Source organism: Pseudochaenichthys georgianus, chromosome 15, assembly GCF_902827115.2.
Source record: "Pseudochaenichthys georgianus chromosome 15, fPseGeo1.2, whole genome shotgun sequence".
In the NCBI taxonomy this organism is placed as follows: domain Eukaryota; kingdom Metazoa; phylum Chordata; class Actinopteri; order Perciformes; family Channichthyidae; genus Pseudochaenichthys; species Pseudochaenichthys georgianus.
The window spans coordinates 17,717,622-17,742,829 of NC_047517.1; the positions used below are offsets into that span (position 1 = coordinate 17,717,622).

A 25,208-nucleotide genomic window follows, 5' to 3' on the forward strand; every position below is an offset into this window, starting at 1 on the left:
ACATTCTCTTCATTTTCTTTATTTTATTAAAAATTGCACAAAAAAAATATTGATCAATTATGAGCATTATTAGCGAAAGGCTTTTAATATGCATATGTACAAACAGGACATAACGGGAAGAAAATCATAAATACTCTTTCGAAAAAACGGAGAAATGCCTGCAAAGTTAGAAGCTACCACACTGTTAAAAAACAGAAGTGAGGAGACGAATGGGTCATTCCAGAGATCACCTATACAAAGATATACAATCTCCTCGTTCCTCACTTCTCACACAAGTCCTTGTTGTTGATTTTTCTGCCTTTCACATAAGCCTCAATTCAACTGACACTCATACCAACAGCAATATCAGCACCATAGTCTTTGAGAGGAACTTTAACAATGTCCCCATTATCAAATCTCTCCTATTAGGAAGATTAAAATGCACCATTTCTAAGAAAGTTTATCCTCTTAACAGAGAATTGTTTAAAAAGCAGCATATTATGAAGTTTATGAAGAATGTTAAGCCATAAGAGGAAGTGCTAGGCAAGCTTTAAATCTATATTTCTCTGTAAGCACCACGTCCTAGTAAGTTAACGTAATGTTTGTTTATCATTGTGGTGGTACCAGTTTCTAATAAGGCTCCTTCTTATAAAGGTGCTGTTGTACTGGAGGACTTTCAATTTTGGGTTGCCAAAATACAGTATGTTCTCCTAGCATGCTACATGCTTTAAAATGCTTGTAGTTACAAACACTGGTTGCTAACAAATGAATGTTATGCTTGATGCTCTGCAGCTCTTTTCCAGAAGAGCAGTATCCTACGGTGGCCAACAGGTGCAAACGCGCCAAACACTTGCATAAGGAGAAACACACTGCACTTTCAAATAACAATGCAAATATAAAAACACAAATGTGCCCAAACACATGCAAAGGAAGAAACATCTTTTACAATATGACATGTGCGCAGCATTCAGAAAACATTCACTGAATTGACGAAACATGCGCAGGGTTTACTAAGAGTGCTGCATTAAAGGTCCCCTATTATACTGTTTTTCAACTATATATTATACGTCTCAGATATATACAAAACATGTCTCTGAAGTGTTTGGCTAAAATACCAAACAGATCATTGTAGCATCCCATAAAACTCTCTGTTTCAGCCCTGTTTCAAAAGTGCTGATTCTCTGTCTGTTACTTTAGATAAAAATAAGGAGTTACTCCCCACGCCCCTCTGCGAGATATTTGGTTAAAAAAAACACAATGGTGCTCTAGGTAGAGATTCGGGTGTTACCTTGGTTGGTGATTGGCTAATGGTTACAAGCCAAAAATTGTTATGACATCATAAAGTGGCCAAAATCTGATCAACTCATTTTCAGTTTTAATATCAATGGATCAGAACAAAAAGTGAGCAAATCTTTTTTTCCTGAAACTTTCAGAATCTCTTTATACAGAGTATGTATAAAAGACATGAAAAAGTGGATTTAGCATAATAGGTGACCTTTAACAAAACGTTGCAAATGCAAAACGATGCAAAACACAACGTAAACAGGGACACTAAAAAGTGAAGCATACAGCGTGTGACGCTTGTTGATGTTCGGGGATTATAAAGTTGGCCGTCTGTCACTGTTGGCAAAGTTAGTCTGTTTCATAATTGTAAGTGTTTTGCCACTATTATTGAAATGACTAGGTTAGCTAAGTTAGCTAGCTAGCAACTGATCTGCAATAATATCGGAAAAAATCATGCAATTACATTGTTAAGATAAGACAATAAAAGATGCATTTTAGTACGTTTCCAGTAACAGTGCATCGTTTTTTGAAACTGCAGCGTGTTTCTTCTAATGGAAATGTTTTGGGCCGTTGGGACCTGTCGGCCACCGTATATCTGAGGTGTAACTATGCATTAGAGAGGTGTACACAAGAACTATACATAATCGTGCCAGAGGAGGATAAACACCAGTGGCTGTAAAGGGAAATTTCACAACCCTAAATTGTTTCCGATTAGTGCCTTCTAATTGATCTATAAAGCATTCAATGATTTACTACCTCTGTCAGGGTTTGGTTGTTTGTGTGTTGCTCAGTTTATCTTAGCAACACAGTTAGTAGGATTACGGAAAAACGACTTGCCCTATATTTATGAAACTTGTTAGAATGGCCTTGTCGGCGATCTTCAAGTGCCATTCTTGGTAAACCCCTACAACTTATAAACCATTTATAAAGGATGACTCTTTAAGTTTGTGGATAAAATGAATAGGAATACTCTGGTCTCTTTACAACACCAACAGAGAACAAATGGTACCACAGTGTGCATGAGATGTCGCTGTTAATGTAAACCCTTTACCATTAGCACCATCTGTATATTTGGGACCGGATAGTATTTCACTTTGAGATTTATTTTGTCCACAATCCTCGCCTAAATTTCGAATCACCTCCCTGTTTAAATATGGGGGAGCTGCAGCCAATCCAGCACCGCCATCTGGGCACCAGAGTGAGTACATTTACTATCAGTGTTCCGTGAAGACGGCCCAGGATCAAGATGTCCGTCTGTACTCCTCCTCCCCTCCACCCGTGCATCCTCAGTTTCTAGGCTGGGAGTTGAACTCCTGGCAGATGTTGTTGATGATCTTGGGAACAAATTTGTAGAGGTTGTCGAACTCGTCCACAAAGAAGGAGTGCTCCTTGTCGGGGTCTGTGGCGATGTACTCCAGCTCATCGTGGGCTGCCCAGGCGATGCCGATGGAGTATGCAATCACACCTATACAGTAGATCACAGGGAGGGACAGCAGGTTACACACACACAGGCCTCACATATGTTTGTCACATCAAACACACACTGTTTGACACCTCACTGTGGACTGACACAGACCAGAGGAAAGTACGTTTTGGATCATTATATTGTTTATACTGGGTTGAAGCCTATTTCCTCCAAAGTGTATCCCGCAAACTGTATCCCTGTTCACAGAGAGACAATAGTTCCTCATTGTATTTGAGAGAATATATCCAGGCAGATATCCACATGGCCATCAACCACCTGACAACACAAACTTGGCAAAACAAATGTAGACATAAAAATAGAAGCAGAAGTTAGAGGAAAATGTATTTGGGGTTAATGTCCCTTTAATTGGGAAAAAACTGATTTAATTATTCTTATAATTCTTTTGCATGGCCTCAGATCTACTTCATAGAGTAAACAAATCTCTTCACTCAGGTATTTTTCCACAGGCCCTGAAAACTGCAGCCATTAAACCGCTCTTAAAAAAGAATAATCTAGATGCTTCAGTAATGAACAATTACAGGCCCATATCAAACCTGCCATTTCTAGGTAAAATCATTGAAAAAGTTGTTTTTCAACAGTTGAGTAATTTCTTGCATTTAAATAGTTGTTTCGATGTGTTCCAGTCAGGCTTTCGTCCAAACCACAGCACTGAGACTGTTCTTGTAAAGGTCTTCAATGACATCCACTTAAACACAGACAGTGGCAGAACTTCAGTGTTAGTATTATTAAATCTCAGTGCTGCGTTTGACACTGTTGACCACAACATATTACTCGACCGACTAGAAAACTGGGTGGGACTTTCGGAAACAGTTCTAAATTGGTTTGAATCCTACTTAAAGGACAGAAACAACTTTGTTTCTATAGGTAAATACACATCTGAGTTGACAAATATGACATGTGGGGTACCTCAAGGCTCCATCTTGGGGCCTCTTCTCTTTAACATCTACATGCTACCACTGGCTCAGATAATGAAGAACAACAAAATAAGTTACCATAGCTATGCAGATGACACACACATTTACGTAACAATTTCACCAGGAGACTATGCTCCAATTCAAACACTGAGTAAGTGCATTGAACAAATCAATGACTGGATGTGTCAGAACTTTCTCCAATTAAACAAAGATAAAACTGAGGTAATGGTTTTTGGAGCCAAGGCAGAACGTATAAAAGTTAGCGCTGAGCTTCAGTCTGCAATGTTCAAAACAACAGATAAAGCCAGAAATCTAGGTGTAGTCATGGACTCTGACCTGAGTTTCAACAGTCACATTAGAACAGTTACTAAATCAGCCTACTATCACCTAAAGAACATATCTAGGATTAAAAGACTAATGTCACAGCAGGATTTGGAAAAACTTGTCCATGCTTTTATCTTCAGTAGACTGGACTACTGTAATGGTGTCTTTGCAGGTCTCACTAACAAATCTATTAGAAAGCTGCAGCTAATTCAGAACGCTGCTGCTCGAGTCCTCACTAACACTAAGAAAGTGGATCACATCACTCCTGTTCTGAAGTCTTTACACTGGCTTCCTGTGTGTCAAAGAATAGATTTCAAAATACTGCTGCTGGTTTATAAAGCCAAGCTGGTTTAGGCCCAAAATACATTTCTGACCTCCTGCTAAATTATTAACCATCCAGATCTCTCAGGTCTTCAGGGACTGGTCAGCTTTCTGTCCCCAGAGTCAGAACTAAACATGGAGAAGCAGCGTTTAGTTATTATGCTACAAATATCTGGAACAAACTCCCAGAAACCTGCAGGTCCGCTGCAACTCTGACTACTTTTAAATCCAGACTAAAGACTTTTCTTTTTGCCGCTGCTTTTACTTTTAACTATTCACATCTTAAACTGCACTGTAACTTGTATCCATGTATTTTTTCTGATTTTAAATGCCATTTTCTTAATGTCTTTCGTTTTTTGTAAAGCACTTTGAATTGCCTTGTGATGAAAGGTGCTATATAAATAAACTTGCCTTGCCTTGCCTTATCATGCTTTTACATTTTTGTTCAGTGCACTTAAAAAATGTTTCATAGATGGAAGGACCTAAACACTTCGTGACCTGACCTTATTTCCCTAAATCTCCTTCTTTTTCAGATTGTATTTTGGTTGACCTCTCACCTTGGCTATGGACAGCCAGTGAAGGCGCCCTGACGTCATCGTAGGAGCGCCCATCTGTAATGACAATCATGATCTTGCGTTTGTTGGGTTTGGATTTGCTGAAAAGCTGATCTGCGGCGAAGGTGATGGCAGCGCCGGTGCTGGTCCCGCCGCTCCAGTAGTCGACGCGTTTGATGGCGTTCAGTAGCTCGGCCTTGTTGTTGTACTGGCCGAAACCAAACTCCAGCCTCTGCTCATATGTGTACTGCACAGCCCCGACCCGCGTGTCGGTGTCAGAGATCTCAAACTCCCGTGTGATGTTGGCCACAAACTGAAGCACTGTGCGGAAGTTGCCGGTTCCCACGCTGCTGGAGCCGTCGATCACAAAGGCAATATCATTGGCATTGAGGCAAGTTTTACTGCACAGCAGGCGGTCGGTGTCACACACTCTCTTCACTAGGGGCTGCACGGCCTTCCTCAGAGCAAACCAGCTGGACACAGGCAGGGAGTAGAAGCCGTTTGTCCGACACACAGCCTGTTGGATGAAGGCCACACTTTGTTATTAAAGAGGACATATTATGGTCATTGTCAGGTTCATACTTGTATTATGGGTTTCTACGAGAACATGTTTACATTCCTAACTGTTCAAATAGTGACTGTCTGAATATACCTGTATTCATCCTCTGTTTGAAACGCTCTGTTTTAGCACCTGTCCCTTTAAGCTTGCGTCCCGAAAACAAAAATATGCCAGAACTTTACAAAGGTAGTTCTCAAGTTTGGGTAAAGACAAGTTGAGTCAAATCTGATTGGCTTGTTTAAACCCTCGTTTTCGCACATTGTGGGTCGGTAGGCACTCTATAAAACCAACTTTACGTGTACAAGCACTGGAAAAGTGAGTTTTCAGGATATGTCCCCTATAAAGCACTGACATACCTGTATGAAAATACTTCACCTTGTCAACAAAGTTGGTCTCAACCAGGTTTTGTTTCTCATTATCATCCGCCCCCTCGATGGTGACAAAAAATATGTTGATGCCAGACTCCCGAGCGAGCCGAGACGCCTCCTCCACCTTGTCTGTGGGCCAGCCATCCACCAGCACCACAGCCACGTTAGGAGCCCCTCCACGGTTTCCGTTGGCATCACTGAAGAAGTGCTTGTTGATGTAGGAGAGGGCCTTTCCTGTCGGTGCACCAGGGGGCAGCATGGACACGTTATATCATGCAACTGTCTATGGTGTTTAAAATAAATAAATGTATTTGGGAGAAGACAAGCTAAAGAGGTAACAAAAACTAAAAACATATAGATTACAGAGTATGAAAGTAAATAAAATTGACACATTTTGAAAAATAAATATAGACCTTTCAAAGTGCTTATTTAGTGGACTGAGATTTTTGGAAGATCTAGTTCTCTCCTAACCAATATGGGCAGAATCTGCTGCATGCCACATAAAGACTTTACAAAGTAGATTAGGTACAATTGCATAGCTTTAACGGTATACCGTCACAAAAATAGTGATATCCTATCATTTAGTCTTGGTGGTCTAAACGATGGCAAAACAGGAGAGGCACTGTTGGGGAGAAGCTTTTACAACCACTCACACTTTTGTATGATTAGAGAGCACTTTTGGGCAAACACAAACAACACTATTGTACGTCAATGCAACATTTAGCAAGTCATAAAGACACATGTGGTATTGGATGCATGCTGACGCACTGACCAGGCAGAAAAACAGAACGTTTCCTCTTAAAGCTGACCCCTATGGGCTGGTAAAACCAACTGCTGTCAGAGCGGGGGGGGAAAACACGACTTACAGGAAGAAGGACTATAATTTACCCAGCAGTGTCTTGCAGCAGATTTAGATTTAATTCTATCCTTGCATGTGAAAGTGTACCTCGCTTGTTAACCATGCGATAATTGAGCCTCTTTTCACTTTCACACTTTAGTTTATAGGCAATTAATGTATCTGGCAGCAAGCAGCGGGTCGCTCACCTACATTGGAGAGGCCTCCCTTCTGCCCAATCTTTTCTATAGCAGACTTCACCTCTCTGGAGTTGGAGTAAGACTTCAGACTGATCTCTGTCACAGGGTCATCCCTTTAGACAAAGAAAAATCATTAGCATAATGTTTTCTTAACGAAAAAATGGCCGATAGCATCACAACAGGAACAGTGAGGTTACCCATATTGGATGAGGCCCATCATGGGTCCGGCCACACCCACGTTGATGGTCTGAGCCACCTCAGACAGGAAGTCCTTCTGGATCTTAAAGCGCCTCTTCCCAATACTCCAGCTTCCATCCATCAGGAAGACCAGGTCCACTTTACAACCTACGAAAAGAGGACACATCTCAGGGTTACAACAATAAACGCAATATTGTGTTTGGTAATACTTTGAACGCTAAAGCAACGCTAGCAAAACAGTCAATGTGACAGACATTAGAGGCACCTTGTAACATTTTTGACCACTGGTGGCAGAATAATAATTTGAGGTACATACCTGGATCTCCTTGTGACACAGGCACAGGCTCAGGTGCTCTAGGTACAGGTTCCTGTTCCCTCACGTTAAAGCCTGCAAATCCAAGAAACACACAATTTAAAAGCAGTGATCTACTTTTTGATATTTTCTTTTGTAAAAAAAAAAAGTTATTTTCAACTGTGGCTGCGAAGAAGTGCGGTCGTCTTTCAACCAGAAGGTTGTGGGTTCGATCCCAGCCCATGCAGTCAACATGTTGATGTATCCTTGGGCAAGATACTTAACCCTGAGTTTCTCCCGATGGCTTGGCCAACGGTGTGTGAATGTGTGTGAATGTTAGAGTAACATACACTGCTCTGTATGAATGGGTGTGAATGGGTAAACGACATGTAGTATGTAAAGCGCTTTGAGGGGCCTTAAAGACTGGATAACGCGCTGTATAAGTACAGTCCATTTACCATTTACCATAATACAAAGCTTTTTCAGAATTATCATGAAGGTTTGTTTGTTGCATTTTCATTGAATGTGGCAAAATGGCAGCCATTCTCTTTTGAGAGAACCCAAACGTTATCCAGTATTTGCGGTGGCAAGAGTTATGCCAAACAGGAACTGGTTTTATCCGCAACCGTGCCATTGACTCCAAATCCAAAACCTTTCAATTACAGGCTGTGCAGAAACCTCTATTTCCTTGGATAGCCTCGGTTTGGTTTGTACTTACAGTCCAAACTGAGTATTTACTGGCAAGATGACTGTTTTGGGGGAAAAGTGCAAGCTATCTCACCTGATTCATAGGGATTAGCATCAGGCTTCCAGGCATCCACTGGCTCCACTGCACAGATGATATCATAGAAGCTCAGCATTAGCACTCTACCACAAAAACACTCACCATGATAGCTACAGAAAAAGGTTGATTTATTTCCCATGAAATGGAAAATATTGCATTTTTTTTTTAAAGCTCTACTCATTATTAGAAGGCTATAGCAGCAGCAGTTAGGAATTAGTATTGCTTTATAGATACAACATGGGTTATACCATTTTTCCTGGATACAAACAGCTGTTTTGACGCCATATTAACCAATGCTCACCTCTAGTATGGGTTGTATCCAATGGCACTCTACGGTTGCCATCTGATTCTGGGGTGCGAGGCACTAAAGGTAAAGACATGTTAGTGCTGACAGACTGTGAAACAAACACATGTAAACACACCAAAGTGTTACAGCCTGCGCCTATCAGCTCCAGGTTTCATTTGGTTGGATTGTGTTGCCACTCAGTTTTCCAAAACCATGTCCCTTCTACTTATTTAGATTTGGACCTCTGCTGTATCATCAAACAGATGGAACCATGGCCTATAATCTGAAAGTGAGGGCTTTCTGCATGCTTTCTTGTGTCTTGTCAATGTGCCATATTGTAAGGTTTCACGTTTTGTAGTGTTAAGACTGTGACTAAAAACAAATCAAATGTGCTTACCTTTCTAAGAACTTAAAAGGAATAGTTTTTGCATTACATAATTCACTTTCTTGCTCCTGTGACAGTTCGATGAGTAGAAAAGGCAATAACAGAAGACGTTTTATATGAACACTAAATGGAACAACAAAGAAATATATCGAAGTAATGAGAAGCAAGTGAGAGAAAAACAATCTAGTGATCCATTTTCCAAGTCTGATGTAAATAATTTTCACCTGTGGTTATGACTTAAGAATGGGTATAAAAAATATATAATCTGTGAAACAGGTGGGGGTGGGAGTGTTGCCAGGTTAGGACACAATTGTTAATACACGTATACGCCATAGACTGTATATGGTATACGCACATTGCTCACTTTAGCCCCTTGTGGCCAAAATAAGTATTACAACAACAAAAAATGATCTAGAATCTAGATCATCTGGTTTTACCCCCTACTTATTTTGAGATGGAAGATAAATTATGGAAACTACAACGATTATTATGACAAAACCTTTTTTTCACCTGTTTTTAAGTCATAAACAGGAGAGAAAACCATTTAGATCTGACTGATAAAAATTGATCCCCAGAATTTGTGTTTTTATCACATGACTTAGGCCTATGTGGAAGTACTGAGAAAGATAAAATGGAACATGATGAGAGAGACTTAGAAAAACACCATCCAAACATATAACAATGTAAAAACCTGAACCCAAAGAATTGTTAGTTCCAAATTAGAATAGAAAAACACTTACGGTACGGTCCAAAGTTATAAAACCAGCGTTCATATTCTGAGATATCAGGCCTGTGATCCCGAGCTAGAGGAGGATGTTGTGAAACCCGTTAGTATTCCCACAAAAAACTTCAGAGGGAAAAGCACACATTTCCATGGTTGAGATTGGTCATATTTCCCCCAACCAATCCCATACCATTGAAAACATCGGCTTTGTGCAGAATTATCACTCACAGCGTCTCATTCTCACATGCACTAAGAATAAACCTGCCCTATGATCTTATTTTCCACACTTCACAGGAATCTCTCATATGGCAGGCAGATGGCAAACACAATGTCCTGAGAGAGACATTGTATGTACTTACAGCTGGAGCCAATTCAACACATACATGGTCAGCAGATACCTCCCTCTATCAGTCACACTAGCATGCCATGTTTGCACATGCAACATAAACGGTTACAAGGTGTAGTGCCTGCCACTATGAAGGGGGGCAGTACACATCAAACCGTCATGTTAGACTTGGTCTTACCTGTAATCTCAGGTGTATCCGTCTCACTCCATGTGTATCCTGAGTCTGGAGCTGCATAACTAACATCTGAATGTACAGCAGAGAAGGTGCTGGTATCAGCAACTACAATGGTAACACTAATGATACACCAATTAGCCTCTGCTGCATTGTATTTAGTGCGTTTTAGCTAATGTTAGCATGGTAAACTGGTATGGTGAACATGGTTAACATTTTACCTACATGTTAGCAATGTCCTTGTAAAAGATGGATGTATTACAATGAGAACACCTTCTCCTTTTCTTAATACATTCATGTTGTGAACATGTTAGCATTTAGAAAGAGTTGCTAGCATGTACAAAGGACACTATTTTGGTAGCGTTGGTCGTTCTGGTTGCCCTCTGTAGTCTGAGTAGTATAACCCTATAACATTTTAGTAGGCTTTGGGTTGCATACATTGAAACAGTCCATGTGGAGAGCAAAAGAGGCTAAACACATTGGCCAAAATGATCAGTACCCATTGGCTATTGTCTGAGTACAATGGACTTTAAAGTAGCTCGATTCCAGTTTATTTGTATTGATCACCATAGAGTAGGCTGTGAGACAATACAAATTCTTCCAAAATTGTTCTTGACTTTATTGGGAGCTTTATCAATCAATTTCCAAAGGCCACATAGTTAGCACCAGATGAATACATTAAAACCTAAGTTAATCTTAAAGATTCTAAAACGTTTACATTTGTTTAAGAATAAACAAATGACAAAGAAGGATGATCTACTTTGTATTTGGTACCTGCTGGTCGTCGAGCTGCAGGGAACCAATCAGGACGAGGAAAGGAGGGAGGTGCCCAATCCCTTCTGGGAAAAACTGTGCAGAGGAAGATTAGAAAACTGTAGGACAAGCAGCATGGATACTTGTGACCTCCACTAAACCTCGAACGTTATTAGTGGGGTAAGCACAAGATGTTCAGCCTTGAGTCAGACACTAATCATACATTAGTCCCTTAGACAGACAGTGGCTGAGCGGCTAAAGGAAGTGAAGACATACTCTTCCTGAAAGACACAGGAAGCGTCATGTATTTCTAATTTTTCAGTTTTGTACCTGCTGCTTTTGGCATGACAATTGGTCGACAGACACAATTGTCATGCCAAAAGCATCAGGGAGTACACTTGGCCTGACTCTTGCATGGCCTGAGATTAATCAAATATGATTGAACACTAGAAGCCCTAACAGCTGAGCAAAACAAAAACACTGCATGCATCTATCTAAACTGGCCGAGCCATGACACACACTTCAGTAAACCCCTCCCTGCGGTGGATGGGTAACTTACACAAACACACGGCCTGGGTTCTGAGGTTCCCATCCAATAGCAGCAAGAAAGAGCCCAGCGAAGCGTGGGAGTATTATTCTAAAGTTGGTGTCAAACTAGGGACAGTGTAGATAGAGGGGACGCAGAGATTAGCCTAATCTGTGGCTGGCCAAAGGCTGAGCGCTCTACAGCAGACAGTGGTGTTGTTTTTTCTAATGAAACAGGTGCTTTAAAAGGATTGAGTTTAAATCTCTTCTAATCATGGCCACTTCAGTGGTCACTGCGGTCAGAAGTTCAGAGGAGGATCGGGCAGGGCCGCCCCTGGCCAACTTGTGGCCCCACGCAAAGTTATATGATGAGGCCCTCTGTGTCGCGAGCGTCAAAAAAACTAGGATTACTATTGTGAGGCTGTAGGCCTCAAACATCCAGCGAGGTTGCACTTTACAACCATGTCTGTCCAAAACGTTTTATCTTGTTAGACATTAGTGTGAAATGGTCCTAGTGTATACAATGTGAAATTTAAACAAAAATGTTTTGTGAGGTTGCTGTGATCTTAACTTCTCACCTTTGTCTTTTGTATTGTTTTTGCCAAAATGTAAAGGCCGCAATTATTTGAATGTGACGTAGGGACAACCCAAAAACATAATTCCCCCACCATGGCCATCGCTGTGTGGAGGCATAACAATGACAATGAGTTAACAGCCGTAATACTTAAGTAATACTAAAATGTGTCATCATTTGTAATCATTTTGATATAAAGCATTTTCCTTCTTTTTTTTATGCTTTTTACTATAATTATACAGTGCATTTTTATAAAATGTTATAAACACGGGGTCATGGAAAGTGTTGCATTTTAACACCAACAACCAGAGTCTTGAGATGTTTTACCGAGGTTTTTTCATGAATTATTTTGGCTGTCAAGTGGGCATATCTCATTACAAGTGTGAGTCTTAACTGCGTCGTAATGTATCCAGAATGCTAAGCAATAAATGCAAACATCTGTTTAGGGCAGCCGGTTGGAAAATCGACTCAGGAGTAAACCGTTCAACTTGTAAACTCCAAAGCCGGCAAACATCCACCCTGCTGGAGTGTCCTTGAGAAAGAGTCTGAATCCCTTCTGGCTCCAGGGGCGCTGTGTAGCTGATCCTTACCTCTGACTTCTGACCTCGAGCTTAAAGAATTTCCCTAAGGGGTTAAATAAAGTATCACTAGTTATCCACAAGCTACCTATCTGAATAGCTGCTCCTCTGTGCACCGGTCAGAAACTCTCTCTCAGCATAAACAGACAATGGTGCCCGGCTTAAAACAGCTCACACTGCATTTTAGGAATCATATCATACAATCAAGCACAATTTAAACGGATATGGCTCCATCTAATTTTAGGGATCTATGGTTTTGCATTCCACAGAAGCCAAAACAGAAGAGCATTCTTCAGGGAGCCAAACCCAGGCTGGTTTGACCGTCTAGAGCTTTCTATTCCTGACCGGCTGGAGAGAGGATCCAGATCCTGCAGCGCTGTGGATGGGTTCATGTGTCTCTCTGGGAGAAGCACCGGGCCACTGGATGCTGCTGCTTTTATCTCTCTCTTCCTCTCTGCAGGCTTTAAAAAGCTAAGGGAAAAGACCATTCCAGATGGGATCTGTCATAAGATGTTATTACTGTACAGACAGATCACCATTCTCATTGTTGTTTTATTGAAGCGTTTGCTCAGGAGAGTCGAGATTCGACACAGGATGAAATCAGGACAGTGATAAAACAACCTCAAACTTCTCTGAGTTGTGTGACATACCATCTGACTTGTGTCTCTTTGTGGTCATTTTTTAGTGACTTCCTGTTTTGTGCAAGGCGGCCCACAGGACCTGTCCTTGGTAGTACCACTCATAAATCCGCCCATGGGCCGCCCATTGAACCACAGCATCGCAGAGGGAAAACATTAGTGCTGCTTTATGCAATATTTTATCTGAGGTTTTGTTGTTCTAGGTGTTTCCCTGTTTGATCAAACCTCTTGATTCTCTATATCAGTGATGGTGCATTGCATGAACTCCCGCTCAGCGTCTGGAGAGACTTACCGGGGTTTGACTGGCTCATGGTTGGAGTCCGCTCGGGTGGAGCCGGCTGAACCCTGTTAAAAGCTGTTTGTAGAAATGAAAAGCAGGCAGATAGAATAAAAGAGGAAAAGGAGGGAGAGGGGGGGGCAGAAGAAAGCTTCAGTTCGGGTGGCTCCATCCACAAATGCAGCACAGCTGTTTCTCTTCAAGTGAAAGCATTTTCTCGCAGCATGATATCAAAAACGAAAGGATATATGCTGGGTGCATTTACAGGCCTTCATTTGCCTCTTTTCATCTTGGAAAATGAAAACACGTATAAGAGGATGTACCCGATGACAGAGAACAGCAGTTATCGGGGAAGGAATGTTAGCTGGGATGCCTGATGGAGTGGATTAGTGTTGACCCCGGGGTGAAGATCACAGGGGCTTATGGGTGTGGATATGAGGGTCAGACTTACAGCGGCCCACGTCTCCTGAATTCTTGTTCGCAAAAAGACATCTGTCCCCTGTGCTGCCCTTGGCCCACATTCCCTGTCAGTCCCGCCATGTCTTGTTTATTTGGATGTGTGTGTGTGTGTGTGTGTGTGTGTGTGTGTGTGTGTGTGTGTGTGTGTGTGTGTGTGTGTGTGTGTGTGTGTGTGTGTGTGTGTGTGTGTGTGTGTGTGTGTGTGTGTGTGTGTGTGTGTGTGTGTGTGTGTGTGTGTGTGTGTGTGTGTGTGTGTGTGTGTGTGTGTGTGTGTGTGTGAGTGTGTGTGTTTATGAAGAGGCAGACCTGGGCCAACTGGAGAGGAGGGTTGTCTCCTGATAGCTGAACCTGCGTCTGGTCTGCGCAGACCTGGGGCCGAGAGGGTGAGACAACTGTGTTACGAGACAACATGAAAACGCATTCTTACTTTTCTATGCGCATTGCTATTGAACATGGTAACGGTTAAACATCTCGACTTTGAAAGACAACAGAACAGGGTAATGCTTTACATAAGGTTCCTTGTAATAAGGTAATTATGCCTTGTAACATTATTATGCATTACAAAGCATTACACACACATTTATTGACTATAGCGAACATCGTGCTTCATAGCAAAACTATTGTATTTATATGTAATATTTATACTCACATTTATCTACCTTACCACATCTAGTGTTTTAGTTGGGCAGTTGCAAAAAGCACACTTGAATAAGTGCATGGTTAACTGCTAATAAATGCATAATTAAAAAATAAACAAGTAAAGGTGTAATAATCACATAAGGTAATACATGTGTTTGTATTGCTATTATTAACTATTATAGGAAACTTGTATTTCATTGTATTAATCAATCAATCAATCAATCAATGTTTATTTATATAGCCCATTAATGTTCTTAAGCAGTCTTTAAGTGCTTATCAATTATTTATAATTTAACAATAAACAGTTATAATACGTTTGTATTGCTTTTTAACATTATCGAAAGATAATAATGTTACTTAGCATCTTATAAAGACTCTTGAGAGCTGTTATTACATGAACCTTAATATAATTAGAATGGAAGTTGGGCTTCTTCTGAACATCTGGTCCAGCCCAGGGTTAAAAGACTAGTACAAGTATTTAAAAGCATCTGTTAACATACAGAACAGAGATGCCATGCAGGGTTTACAGATATCAGCACAAAGAAAAGATAGAGCAAAGAGCCACTGGAGGAGTGGAGTGAAGACAATCCCTGGTGAAGGTAGAATGAAAAAAGACACATCATGATGATTAAAGATGTTTTACCTGCACTGGTACGTTGTGGGAATCTATTGGGATAGGCAGCTCCTCTGAATACTTTGGAGAAATGCCACGGTTTAGTTAAAGTATTATAGGTGGTGTAAAGGACTTTCCAAGAGAAGTGTCAACATACCTTGACTGGGAATCTTTCCTTGAGCATTCTGTGACTGTCCTATCCCAGTGATGAGCATGGGCGAATTTAGACAACACAATTGTAATGTAAATACAACACAGTTTAGGATTAAGCATAACTTTATCAAGCCTTTTATGGCTTGAAAGTAAACTGAAACGATTTCCAATTTTAAATACACAAGTTGGGCTTTCGATAATGACAAACTTGTTTTGAAAGTAAGACCACTGATACCCTTAGTACACAATAGGGATGGGACGATATTGGATAAATTGCGGATCAAAATAAAAAAAGCTTGCACTCAGTTGATCGTGGTAATTTTCCATTATCGGGATGATAATTAATCTCCTCATTATTAGCTTATATAAGACATTTAGTTTTCCCCTGAAAAAGATGATCACTAAAAAAGGTGATTTAGCTAAAGTTTAAGTGCACTTTTAAGATTTTCTACAATTTGTAGATGATTATCGTGAATCACAACTATGTTGGCTTGGATATTTGAAATGTGCATATCGTCCCACACCAATACACACTATTCCCCGATGACTGAGATAACACATGTTTCGGCATACATCCCAGCGTAAATAAACAACCCTTACAACACCTCATCTTCTGTGCTTTGCTCCACTTACTTGAACCTGCGGTTGCCACAGAGGCAAGGTATGGGTGACTGCTGCCTGGATAGAACAAAGACAAATGGAGTCCCAATAATGGAGAGCAGAGAGATAATGTTACAGAAAATGAAGGAGAAAGAGACGGTCGGGAGGTTGTCTGGCACACCGCCCATCTAATTTACACACATACCTTAAGATATTGCAGTATTGTCTGCTCTCTTTAGCCGCATTTCTATCCAAAACAGGGCGGATGTCTCGCAGTGATTACTCTCTGATAATGTTTTAATATAATAAGAGCGATGAAGGCTCCAATGATCAAGTGTACAGTGAAGTCAGTCAAGCAACGGAGCTGCAGCGTGCTACTTTTACAGACCAGCTGCAATTTGTCATGATTGCAGTTGTTACTTGTAATTACCGGCTGAAATCATTTGTCCTCATCATTCACTTTCACACATATGAAAGCTTGTTCTTGCAAACAAGCATTTCTAGCTACAAGCAGCTAATGTTAGGGAGACGTCAGCTAGGCGGGGTGCTACTGCAGTGGATCGTCTGTGCGGACCGGTATTATTGGATTATTAACAGCATCCTGCATCCAAGTAAATACACAATCCTGCACATAGCATACAGAGATCCATTGATTTAGGTGAATGAATTCACCTTTTGTACATGCAACAAAAAGCGTTAAAACAATGATGTAAGTGCAGTTAAATCACCTGCATCTCTGACTTTATGGACAGCAGCCCGAGGCTTGGAAGTAGTGGGTGGTGGTGGAGGCACAGTTGTGGTGGTGGGAGGCAGAGTGGTGGTGGTGGGTTCAGGTGTTGTAGTTGTGGTGGGTTCAGGTGTTGTTGTTGTTGTAGGAAGCACTGTGGTGACCGCAGGCAATTTGGCCTCCTTTTGACCTGAAAGGAGACTATAGATTATGAAGGCAGTCATGTACAAGACGGATGGATAGGGAGGAGGCAGTCACAACTTTGTCGTAAAGCATTCTTGACATGTTTCAATGGACTCCAACTCCTCATTCAACAAGAGCGAAGTTCAACATGTCAGACTCGGAAGCAGGGATGTCTGCGTCATAAACGTTGTTCTCCGGAACACACTTATTTTAAATCTAAGACATAATCGTGTTCAAAACTGGGCAAAAACTGAAAAGTGAAATATTTTAAATGTCGTTTGACACTTCATAGTGGTTATATGTCATCTAAATCTAATCTAGAAACCCTCAGACATTTTATCTATATTTCTCTTAGTTTTAACAAACATGTCTAGACATATTACGTGAAGCTAAATCATTGCATGACAGATAGGTTTCCAAATTGCATTTCTGCCTATGCATTGTGCCCTTTTTGACTACACACAGACTGTCCACATGCATGCAACCAAAGCCTGCTCATATTTTATTGGTCAGTACAACTCATACTTCAAACTCTGCCGATACAGAAATCTTGTCAAGTTACCTTAAGAGATTAACTTTGTCCTATTAAAAATGTCATTGTAAAACACCAGCGAACAATGAATCCACTCAACAACAAGCTAAATGTTTTGCACCTATTCTTGTAAGAGAATCTTGTTGCAAGTGTAAAGATAACCCTTCTCTCACTTGTTTTCACGTAGGTCGGTCTTGAGGGCACGTAGTCCAGAGTAGATGGGTAGATCACTCCTTTCTTGGGCTTCCCCACTGAAACACAATCAAGTCAGCTGTGGGTTTGAGTGAAAAGGAAATGTGTTTGACATTGTTTGCTTCGCCAATAATACCTGAGACCACGAACGACTCCCTCCACTTAGGTAGAGACAGAGAGCGAACCCCATTGGAGTTGCTGCCTTTGTAGAGGTTCTGCCCGGCCATCTTCCTCACTATCACCTTCCCTCCTGTGTTAGTGATGACACCACTGGAGACACAAAACTAGTTATCAGATGTAACAAAAAACATAAAGGTATCTTTATTGCTTCACTATTATAAATCTGCTTCTAACCTGTGGATGGCTGCATTGCAGATGCTGGAGATGGAGGCGAACACGCCGGTCCCATAGACTTGCTGCTTTGTCTCCTTACAGTGAGCAGGACATTTGGCTATGAACTCTGGGAGATTGATCTTTCCCGCTCTGACATCGCACTCTATGTCTGGAACAACTGTGGAGGAAGAAGAAGAAGATGGTTGAGGACAAACTATAAGATGGGTCATAATTGTTGAGGTAACATATATACGATTGTTTTGACCAAAATGTAATTAGATCTAAAATAATTGGTCAATTCATTGATTATTGAATTGCCAGAAACATATCTGACACTGTGTTGGTAATCAAATAATTCCTCAAGCTAAAATATGAACCATATGAAGGTCTATTGGGCCATGGTAGGAAACAAATAGTGAGGAAAGTAATATTCAGGATAATAAATTGAGTTAATTTGTAAGTTTAGGAAAAGTGTAGAGCAAGAAAACAAGAAAAATTGAATATTCTCTGAGATTTTTAAGTCAGACATTTGGAGATTTAAATTTGTAACACTTTGTTCATAATTTATTTGAATTAAGGGATAGTTACTGTATGTCTATAATACATTGAAGTTGTTATTTGAAGAATTAGTTGGGAGAAAAACAAGCACATTTGAAAACATCACTTGATATATTAGAGAGAATTGTAATGATATACTACTTTTTAAGTGAATATAAAGAGACAGCAGTGGAGACAATAACACTGGGACTGACAGAGATTACAGGAATACTTATTGATCATGTCTACCTTGCTTTGGCTTCTTGTTCTTTGATCCTTTAGGCTTGGCCCAGCAAGCACAGGACAGCAGGAGCACTGCGGGTGAGGCAGAGGGAGTTTCACATAATAGCAAACAAAGTATCATAATTATCTGTGTGTTTACTGTACACACAAGACCTCTCAGAGGGTGGTGCTGTTTGATGATGTGAATGTGCGGAAAGATAAGGGAGTTTTTTGGGAAATATTAAACATTATAATGGAGGATTATACATTCAAAACCAGCTGTACTCCTGCAGAGAGAGAGCCAGGTTGCTCACCCAGGCAGATGGCAGTGAGGGATGCTCTGATCATGATGGGTGGTGTGCCGGTTCAGCAGGTCTACCAGATGTCCTCTTCTAACCTCCTAACCTTGGAGAGAGAGGAGAAGCTGCAGAATTTCACTGTTCACCCCTCAAACTCATTTCCTGCTTTCTCACTAAAAGTAACTTTTGACACTTTGCTCAACATGTCTGAATGTGAAAGCGTTGTAGTGTCAGCTGGAAACTAGACAGACTCAACTTGTGCCACTGTGGTATACTTTCCAAAGATGTGTTGATATGTAGCAGACAGACTTCAGACTGTAACTACACACAGAGCTGAATGAGTCATCCAGCATCCGTAAAGAATTTTGAAAACATTTATTGTAACTCACATAAATCAAATATGGATTATATTTCAGCAAAACCTCTTGTTCTAATTATCTGGGTTATAAAAGGCTGAAAGCATTTGCCAGTCAGAAGCTTCACAGCGAACATCTGGGCTGAGACAAAGCAGAAAGCAAGATCTCTATCTATGGAGTCAGAGTCAATTAGAGAGCACACACAGACACCATTTAATGTATAAGGAATGGAAAGTTGTGTTCAATCCTCTATGGTTCAATCAGATGGCTTCTTTGTTTGGCTCTAACAACCACATGAAGCTGGGTCCCAGTCTGAACTACAGTATGTTTACAGCAGACACAGAAAAGGTCTGTCATTCCAAACCAAAAGGTATAATGAAATTAGAAGGCAAAAACAGGAGTTGGAATGTTGTAGTAATAATAGTGATACAACAGATAGTCTGAACAAAGACAGAGGGTCAGAGAAAGCCTTACACTGGCTGGCAGATTAACTATCATTAGAACGCCAGTCCATGCTCCGCACCACAGTGATGGGATGGAGCTCCCCTTGGGGACGTGATGACTGACGCTCGGTGGTACAAGAGGAATGCTGAACCTCCCATGAGGGCGGCGTCCCGTCTGTGACTGCCGCCACACACCGGCAGGTTCAATCTGACCAAGTGGTGAACATGTAATCATACAGCGACCTCTGAAGCAGGGTCAGGTGTGATGCAGTTCAAACTGTTAGCAAAACAAAGTATTACAGCGGAAAACGCAGTGTTAAGATTCACATGTCACTCTAGCAAAGTTATGCCTAGATAAGTACGATTTTTATTTTTTTAAAGGCAAAAAGTCATTGGCTTTATTGATTTTTTATATCCATGATGATTGTATCTACTCGACTTCAGAGTTGTACATAGTATTCCCATATGTAATTCATCAAATAATATCAGTCAATCACTCATTAGAGCACAAAGTAGGCTTTGACAGAAACATTTTATAATTTTTCAATATTCAATTCTGCAAAACACTGTCTGAATGCTAAAAATAAAGCTAAAGCTAGCAACCAATTAGCCTAGCTAGCAAGACTGGGAACAGCTTCTCTTATTCTAAAAAAACAACAACTTTATATCTAATTTTAATAGTTCTGAGATGTACAATAGTAAGTTTAAAGTGCTGAGCTGTCACTTGGCCTGGCCTGAGTCATGACCTACGTCTATGTTCTCCGGAAACACTAAGTCCCACAGCAACAAACATTACCGCATGGCTAACCACCATATCGGATCTTGCTAGCAAATGTTTTGGCATATGGCATAGGTAATTCCACACCTCTGCTTTAAATTGGCATTCTGATATGTTGACTCTAATCCTTACTAATCTTAGTCCTCATACCCAAATTTAACTAACACAAATAACTAAACCAAGAAGTAGTAGCCAATCAGAGGCAGAGTTTGGTTCATGCTTTTGCCATAAAAAGCATTAGGCAGGTCAAGTGACATCATTCTGCATTAGCAGTTAGCAATTAGCCATGTGCCATGTGCCAACAAATGTAGACCGGTTTTATTTTAACATAGGCCAAGGATAAAGAGATAAAGATGAGAGGGACGAGTTTACCTTTGACTTACTGCAAACTACAGGACCTCAGGAATTCACAATTTCTAGCCAAGAAATTCTGCGATGTAACTCTCATAATACTACAACATGTTGGGTGTACACTTTGTATACTAATTAAAACACGTTTCTTTTAAATGTATTAACCTTTATGATTTATAACCTTTACACGCAGCCAGGTTAGCTGCTGGCTGCTTTTACTATTGTAACTGTAGCTGTAACTCAGCTTAATATTAATCTCTTTATCTTACTCTCCGCAAGAAAGTGAATAAGTGCATTTCCATAAATATTCAAAAATACATTCAAAACTCGAGCGTGAATCACCAACTGTCGCCCAAACGCATTTAGTGCTGGATTTTAATTTCATTGGTTTGAAGTAAACATGAGTGAGCAGTGTAATGAGGTAACATAACATAATGTTAAGTTAAAATGAATCCAGCAGTGATAGGAATTTCCCTGATGCAGCTCTAAATTTGTATCTGACATTCATGAGCACTGACATGATTTTTCCACAGTGTTGTGCTTTGACAGGCAGATGGAACCTTGCTGCACAGTCAGGACTACAATTTGTCCTCGCGGGGAAAGATAGCTGAGGCCGGGAACAAGCTGGGACAGATATGCTTCATCTACAGTTAAGGAGACAGACCTGCAGCATGTTCGAGGTGAGTCAGCGCGCTTCACTGGAAAATGAAAAATACAAAACTGGTCTATCATACACCTGCGCCGAAACCTAGACCGTCAACACCTCTTCCCCAATGTAGAGCTGCTCCTAAAGAAGACTTCTGTTCGGTGACTTGTTCCTTTGAAAAGTCCTTTGATGACATCATTGTAGGACAAAATGAAAAAATTACAATGATTTGAGACCTCTTAATGTGTGTTCTCAGTGTGAGCCTCTAAATGCCTCCTTCTCCAAACAGTGAAACGTGGGGCAAATTATATCCTCACACACACACACACACACACACACACACACACACACACACACACACACACACACACACACACACACACACACACACACACACACACACACACACACACACACACACACACACACACACACACACACACACACACACACACACACACACACACACACACACACACACACACACACACACACAGAAGACCCAGACAGATGCAGGACCTACAATTTCCACACTTGTGTTAGCCCCAAACACCCTGTGTGTAATGTAAATGTGTAGGGGGGGTACAGTGGATGGTCATGTGTTCTGATATATGTTCTTCACAGAAAATGAGCCAAGGCCATTGAGTGTGGGTTTGAAAAAATTATTTATCATAGAATTTTTCTTTAGCTAAATAATGAAAACGACCCGAATACCATACAAGGGTTAAAGTACTTGTCAACACAAGTTCAACTAAAGGATATAAACAACTAATAAAGGACGAGATCTGGGATAACTTATCACATGCTCAGAAAGCTTTGGAGACTGCATGTGAGGGCTTTCAGACCACCGCTTACCACCCCCATAAATCACCAACAGGGTGGGTTCCATATTGTGTCGGGTTGTATGCCTGAACTTCAGATAAGGCGTTGGTTGAGCACAGCTTCTGCTGGCCTTTCACCAAACAGATCTACTGCAGATCTCCTTTGTGCTAGGCGGGGACACAAATCAAACAAACTATGAGAAGCCATCCAAAAAGTAAGCAAAGTAATTTTCCAAGCCACTGCAAGAGATGAAAGCTTCTGTCTAGGGGCCTCAGTCCCTTTCAAACCCAGGAGCTCAGACGGGTCACATATTTTGAGGAATTAAAGCGCAATTCACTGCAAAATAACATTCTACAATGTGGATTACATGCAGATTACAAGGCCAAGCCATTGCAGTGAAAATTGCATTTTCAGCTCCTGCAGGCAAATAATGATGCAGGATGAAAATCACACCTGACAGCTGTATAACAGGTATACAATGGCTTTAATGCAAACAGGATGTACGGTAGCCATTAAAAACGCCGGCTCACAATGGGTTCTCAAAGCTTGGGCAGACCACACACATGTCTTAAAAGTGTTTTTGATAAGCCCTGATAATGCACCTTTACAGTGAACTTTAGGGCCACACAGCTCCATGCCAAACACATGGACTGTATTTAAATCTGTTCCTGTTTTAGCAGCACTCCCAGCCTGTGTTGGCCAGTCTGAAGGCAACAAGGGGACTGGGGCTTATTTGAGAATCATGACCGGTCAACAACTTGGTTTCACAGTGTTTCTGAGTGATGGCATGAGACAGTATTTACACACACCTAGTGCCAGGGAGTGTTACATCCCAGCATTCATAGGTGTCAAAAGTGCATATTAGGTGTGTCAAGTGTTGTAGCAACAAGCCAACTAACCATATGAGAGATCAGACACAGGGGAAAGCCAACATGTCTCTACAAAGTCATCTCTGTGGACTTTTGTGCTGCTGCTGGGACAGTATTTGTGTATTAAGCACAGAACAGGCTGAATTACTTTAATTCTTGGCACAGGCTTGAGTGCAAGCCACAGCCTGTCTGCTGCTGGACATGTTTTATAAAGACCACCTGTGCTTAATCAGACATGTCAGAAGGAATACAAAGAGAAATGTCAAACATAATGTGCAAGAAATAAAAATAAAATCTGAAGAGCGCACTCTTGGGGTTTGTCGATTATAATACTTGCAAAATGAGTCATTTCAAAATAAAGGCTTGGGCCAGCCCGATAGAAATGTAAATATATAATAGCTGGATCATTTTACACATATTTTATAGTATAAGCTACAGTATGAATGACGATTAAATGGCTGAATTAATTCAGCTAAAAAACCCAAGTAATTCGTGTGGTGTTGTTTAACATTCCTTACAGACTTGATTATCAAAACATAAGATGTCATTCGACGCAATGCATATCAATTACGCGCGATTCCATTTTGAAATGGATTATTAATTCACGCCACGCAGCAAACACAAACTCCCCTGTTCATATGGAAAATAATTGTATCTTTCTGTTAAAAGTCCTCATCTCCATAAAGTAATAAACGTTAACTTACCTGGGAAGATAAAATAGTCCTGAAGGCGTAAAGTAATTCCCTGCGCACTTTTCCTTTTACGCGTTCATTGAAAAAGCAAATTAGGACCAGCAGGCGTGTGAGCGAGCGCTGAACTGTTCCACCTGGACTTTTACTCCTGCATGATCGGAGAGCTCATTAAAAGTGGAGGACGGGACGGGGCCAGAGCTTCCCCTCTTTGCCCGTCCCACTTCAGGCACCCAGCTCTTCGCCCAGGCAGAAGTAGATCAGTGTCCCGGGGCCATCGGGAGAGGATGCAGAGACTTGGCACTCCGCGGCACAGCAGTGCCAGCATCCTTTTGTTCGGTTGACATGGTGTTTAAACAGGAGAATCTACCACGTAGGCTAAATACAAAGTTTTAGCATGGCCAAGGAAATCATTTGCTTAATTCTGCTGTAAACGGCATAGTGACTCTTATGTAAGGGGGGAAGAATGAGCTTCTGATTTACTGTTCTGCAAAAATCTTCTGACTGAGAAATAAATAAAGTAAAAGCAGGGGGGAAACTCTCATCAGAGTCATCACCCCTCCTCCAGCAAGCAGCTAATTAACACCTGTTTGAGAAACAGACTCTTTAAATCACTTTACTCTGGGGTTTGGGGCTTTTTTCTGCTGTGGTCTATGCAGGGAGAGCCTGTTGCTTTATGCAGATTTGCACTGAGGCTGCAGCAGTTATGCATTATATGGTTATGCAGAAGCTGATTGGCATTTTGATTTAAAGGTCTTAAGAGCTGTTGTAAAAGAGCTCATTGTGCGTGTGATTATGGTATTCACAGAAACCACCTCAGGAACTTTTTAAAGATTAAACCTTCATGACGCAAGTAGATAATTGCCGGTTGATGCTGATTGAAAAAAAAACTGCTGCTATTTCAGGGTAACTCAGTTTTGTTTAAACAGGGTATTGAAAGCTTGAAGGCAGAACATTTTTATAAAATTCACCACACCCATAGAAAAGTAGAGTTTTTTTGTTTTTAGACACTGCATCCCTTTGATATGATGATTCAGTGAATGGAAATGTTAAATTACATTTCTACAGGTGACAAAGTGTAGTAGCCTATGGCATCAATCAGCGAATGATTCTGAAGCTACTACAGTGAGTACAGTTCAATGTTTCCAGATGTTATCCTACATCTGTTTCACTACATTACTGGCTGCACTTTTTGTGGGGTGGAGTACTTCGTTCAGGTAAATCAGTTTATGTCCGATTTATACATAGCTGTTACCAATGTGGATTGAATAAAACAACAATCGCAAGAAGGCCTGGCTACCGGCAGAGGCAGGACTCTGTGGTCACTGTAAAACAGGTGGAAATGTGACAAATATAATAATATCAGAATGGAAAACCTTAAAGAAATGTCATGTTAATTTCAAACAGAA

The 25,208-nt window shown here is 40.9% G+C and overlaps 1 protein-coding gene across 4 annotated transcripts; it reads right to left on the minus strand.

The window, feature by feature from the left end:
* Positions 1–13: 13 nt before the first annotated feature.
* Positions 14–24,024, minus strand: vit (vitrin). 4 transcript variants are annotated; one of them, XM_034100080.2, is made up of 23 exons: positions 23,815–24,024; positions 18,861–18,946; positions 18,574–18,639; positions 17,809–17,965; positions 17,591–17,724; positions 17,436–17,513; positions 16,549–16,737; positions 15,854–15,898; positions 15,225–15,263; positions 15,098–15,148; positions 14,122–14,184; positions 13,372–13,434; positions 10,786–10,860; positions 10,018–10,083; positions 9,510–9,572; positions 8,400–8,462; positions 8,096–8,143; positions 7,339–7,410; positions 7,022–7,169; positions 6,834–6,937; positions 5,797–6,023; positions 4,866–5,379; positions 14–2,728 (listed from the first exon to the last, which is right to left on the minus strand). In XM_034100080.2, the coding sequence occupies exons 2-23, from the start codon at positions 18,892–18,894 to the stop codon at positions 2,550–2,552; spliced, it is 2,478 nt and encodes an 825-aa protein (XP_033955971.1). In that variant the 5' UTR covers positions 18,895–18,946; positions 23,815–24,024; the 3' UTR covers positions 14–2,549. The 4 variants fall into 4 exon arrangements, with proteins under 4 accessions (XP_033955971.1, XP_033955970.1, XP_033955972.1 ...); XM_034100079.2 differs by having other exon boundaries at positions 18,861–18,951; XM_034100081.2 differs by lacking the exon at positions 9,510–9,572 and having other exon boundaries at positions 18,861–18,951.
* Positions 24,025–25,208: the final 1,184 nt, after the last annotated feature.

Bases quoted from the DNA above. Each gene is read 5' to 3' on its own strand.
- vit (XM_034100080.2), bottom strand. From the start codon at position 18,894: ATGATCAGAGCATCCCTCACTGCCATCTGCCTGG. The intron at 13,435-14,121 runs GTCTGCCTCTTC...TTCTACAAACAG, and splicing joins CTCCTCTCCAGTTGGCCCAG to CTTTTAACAGGGTTCAGCCG. The intron at 8,463-9,509 runs GTAAGTGTTTTT...CTTTACCTTTAG, and splicing joins TTATAACTTTGGACCGTACC to TGCCTCGCACCCCAGAATCA.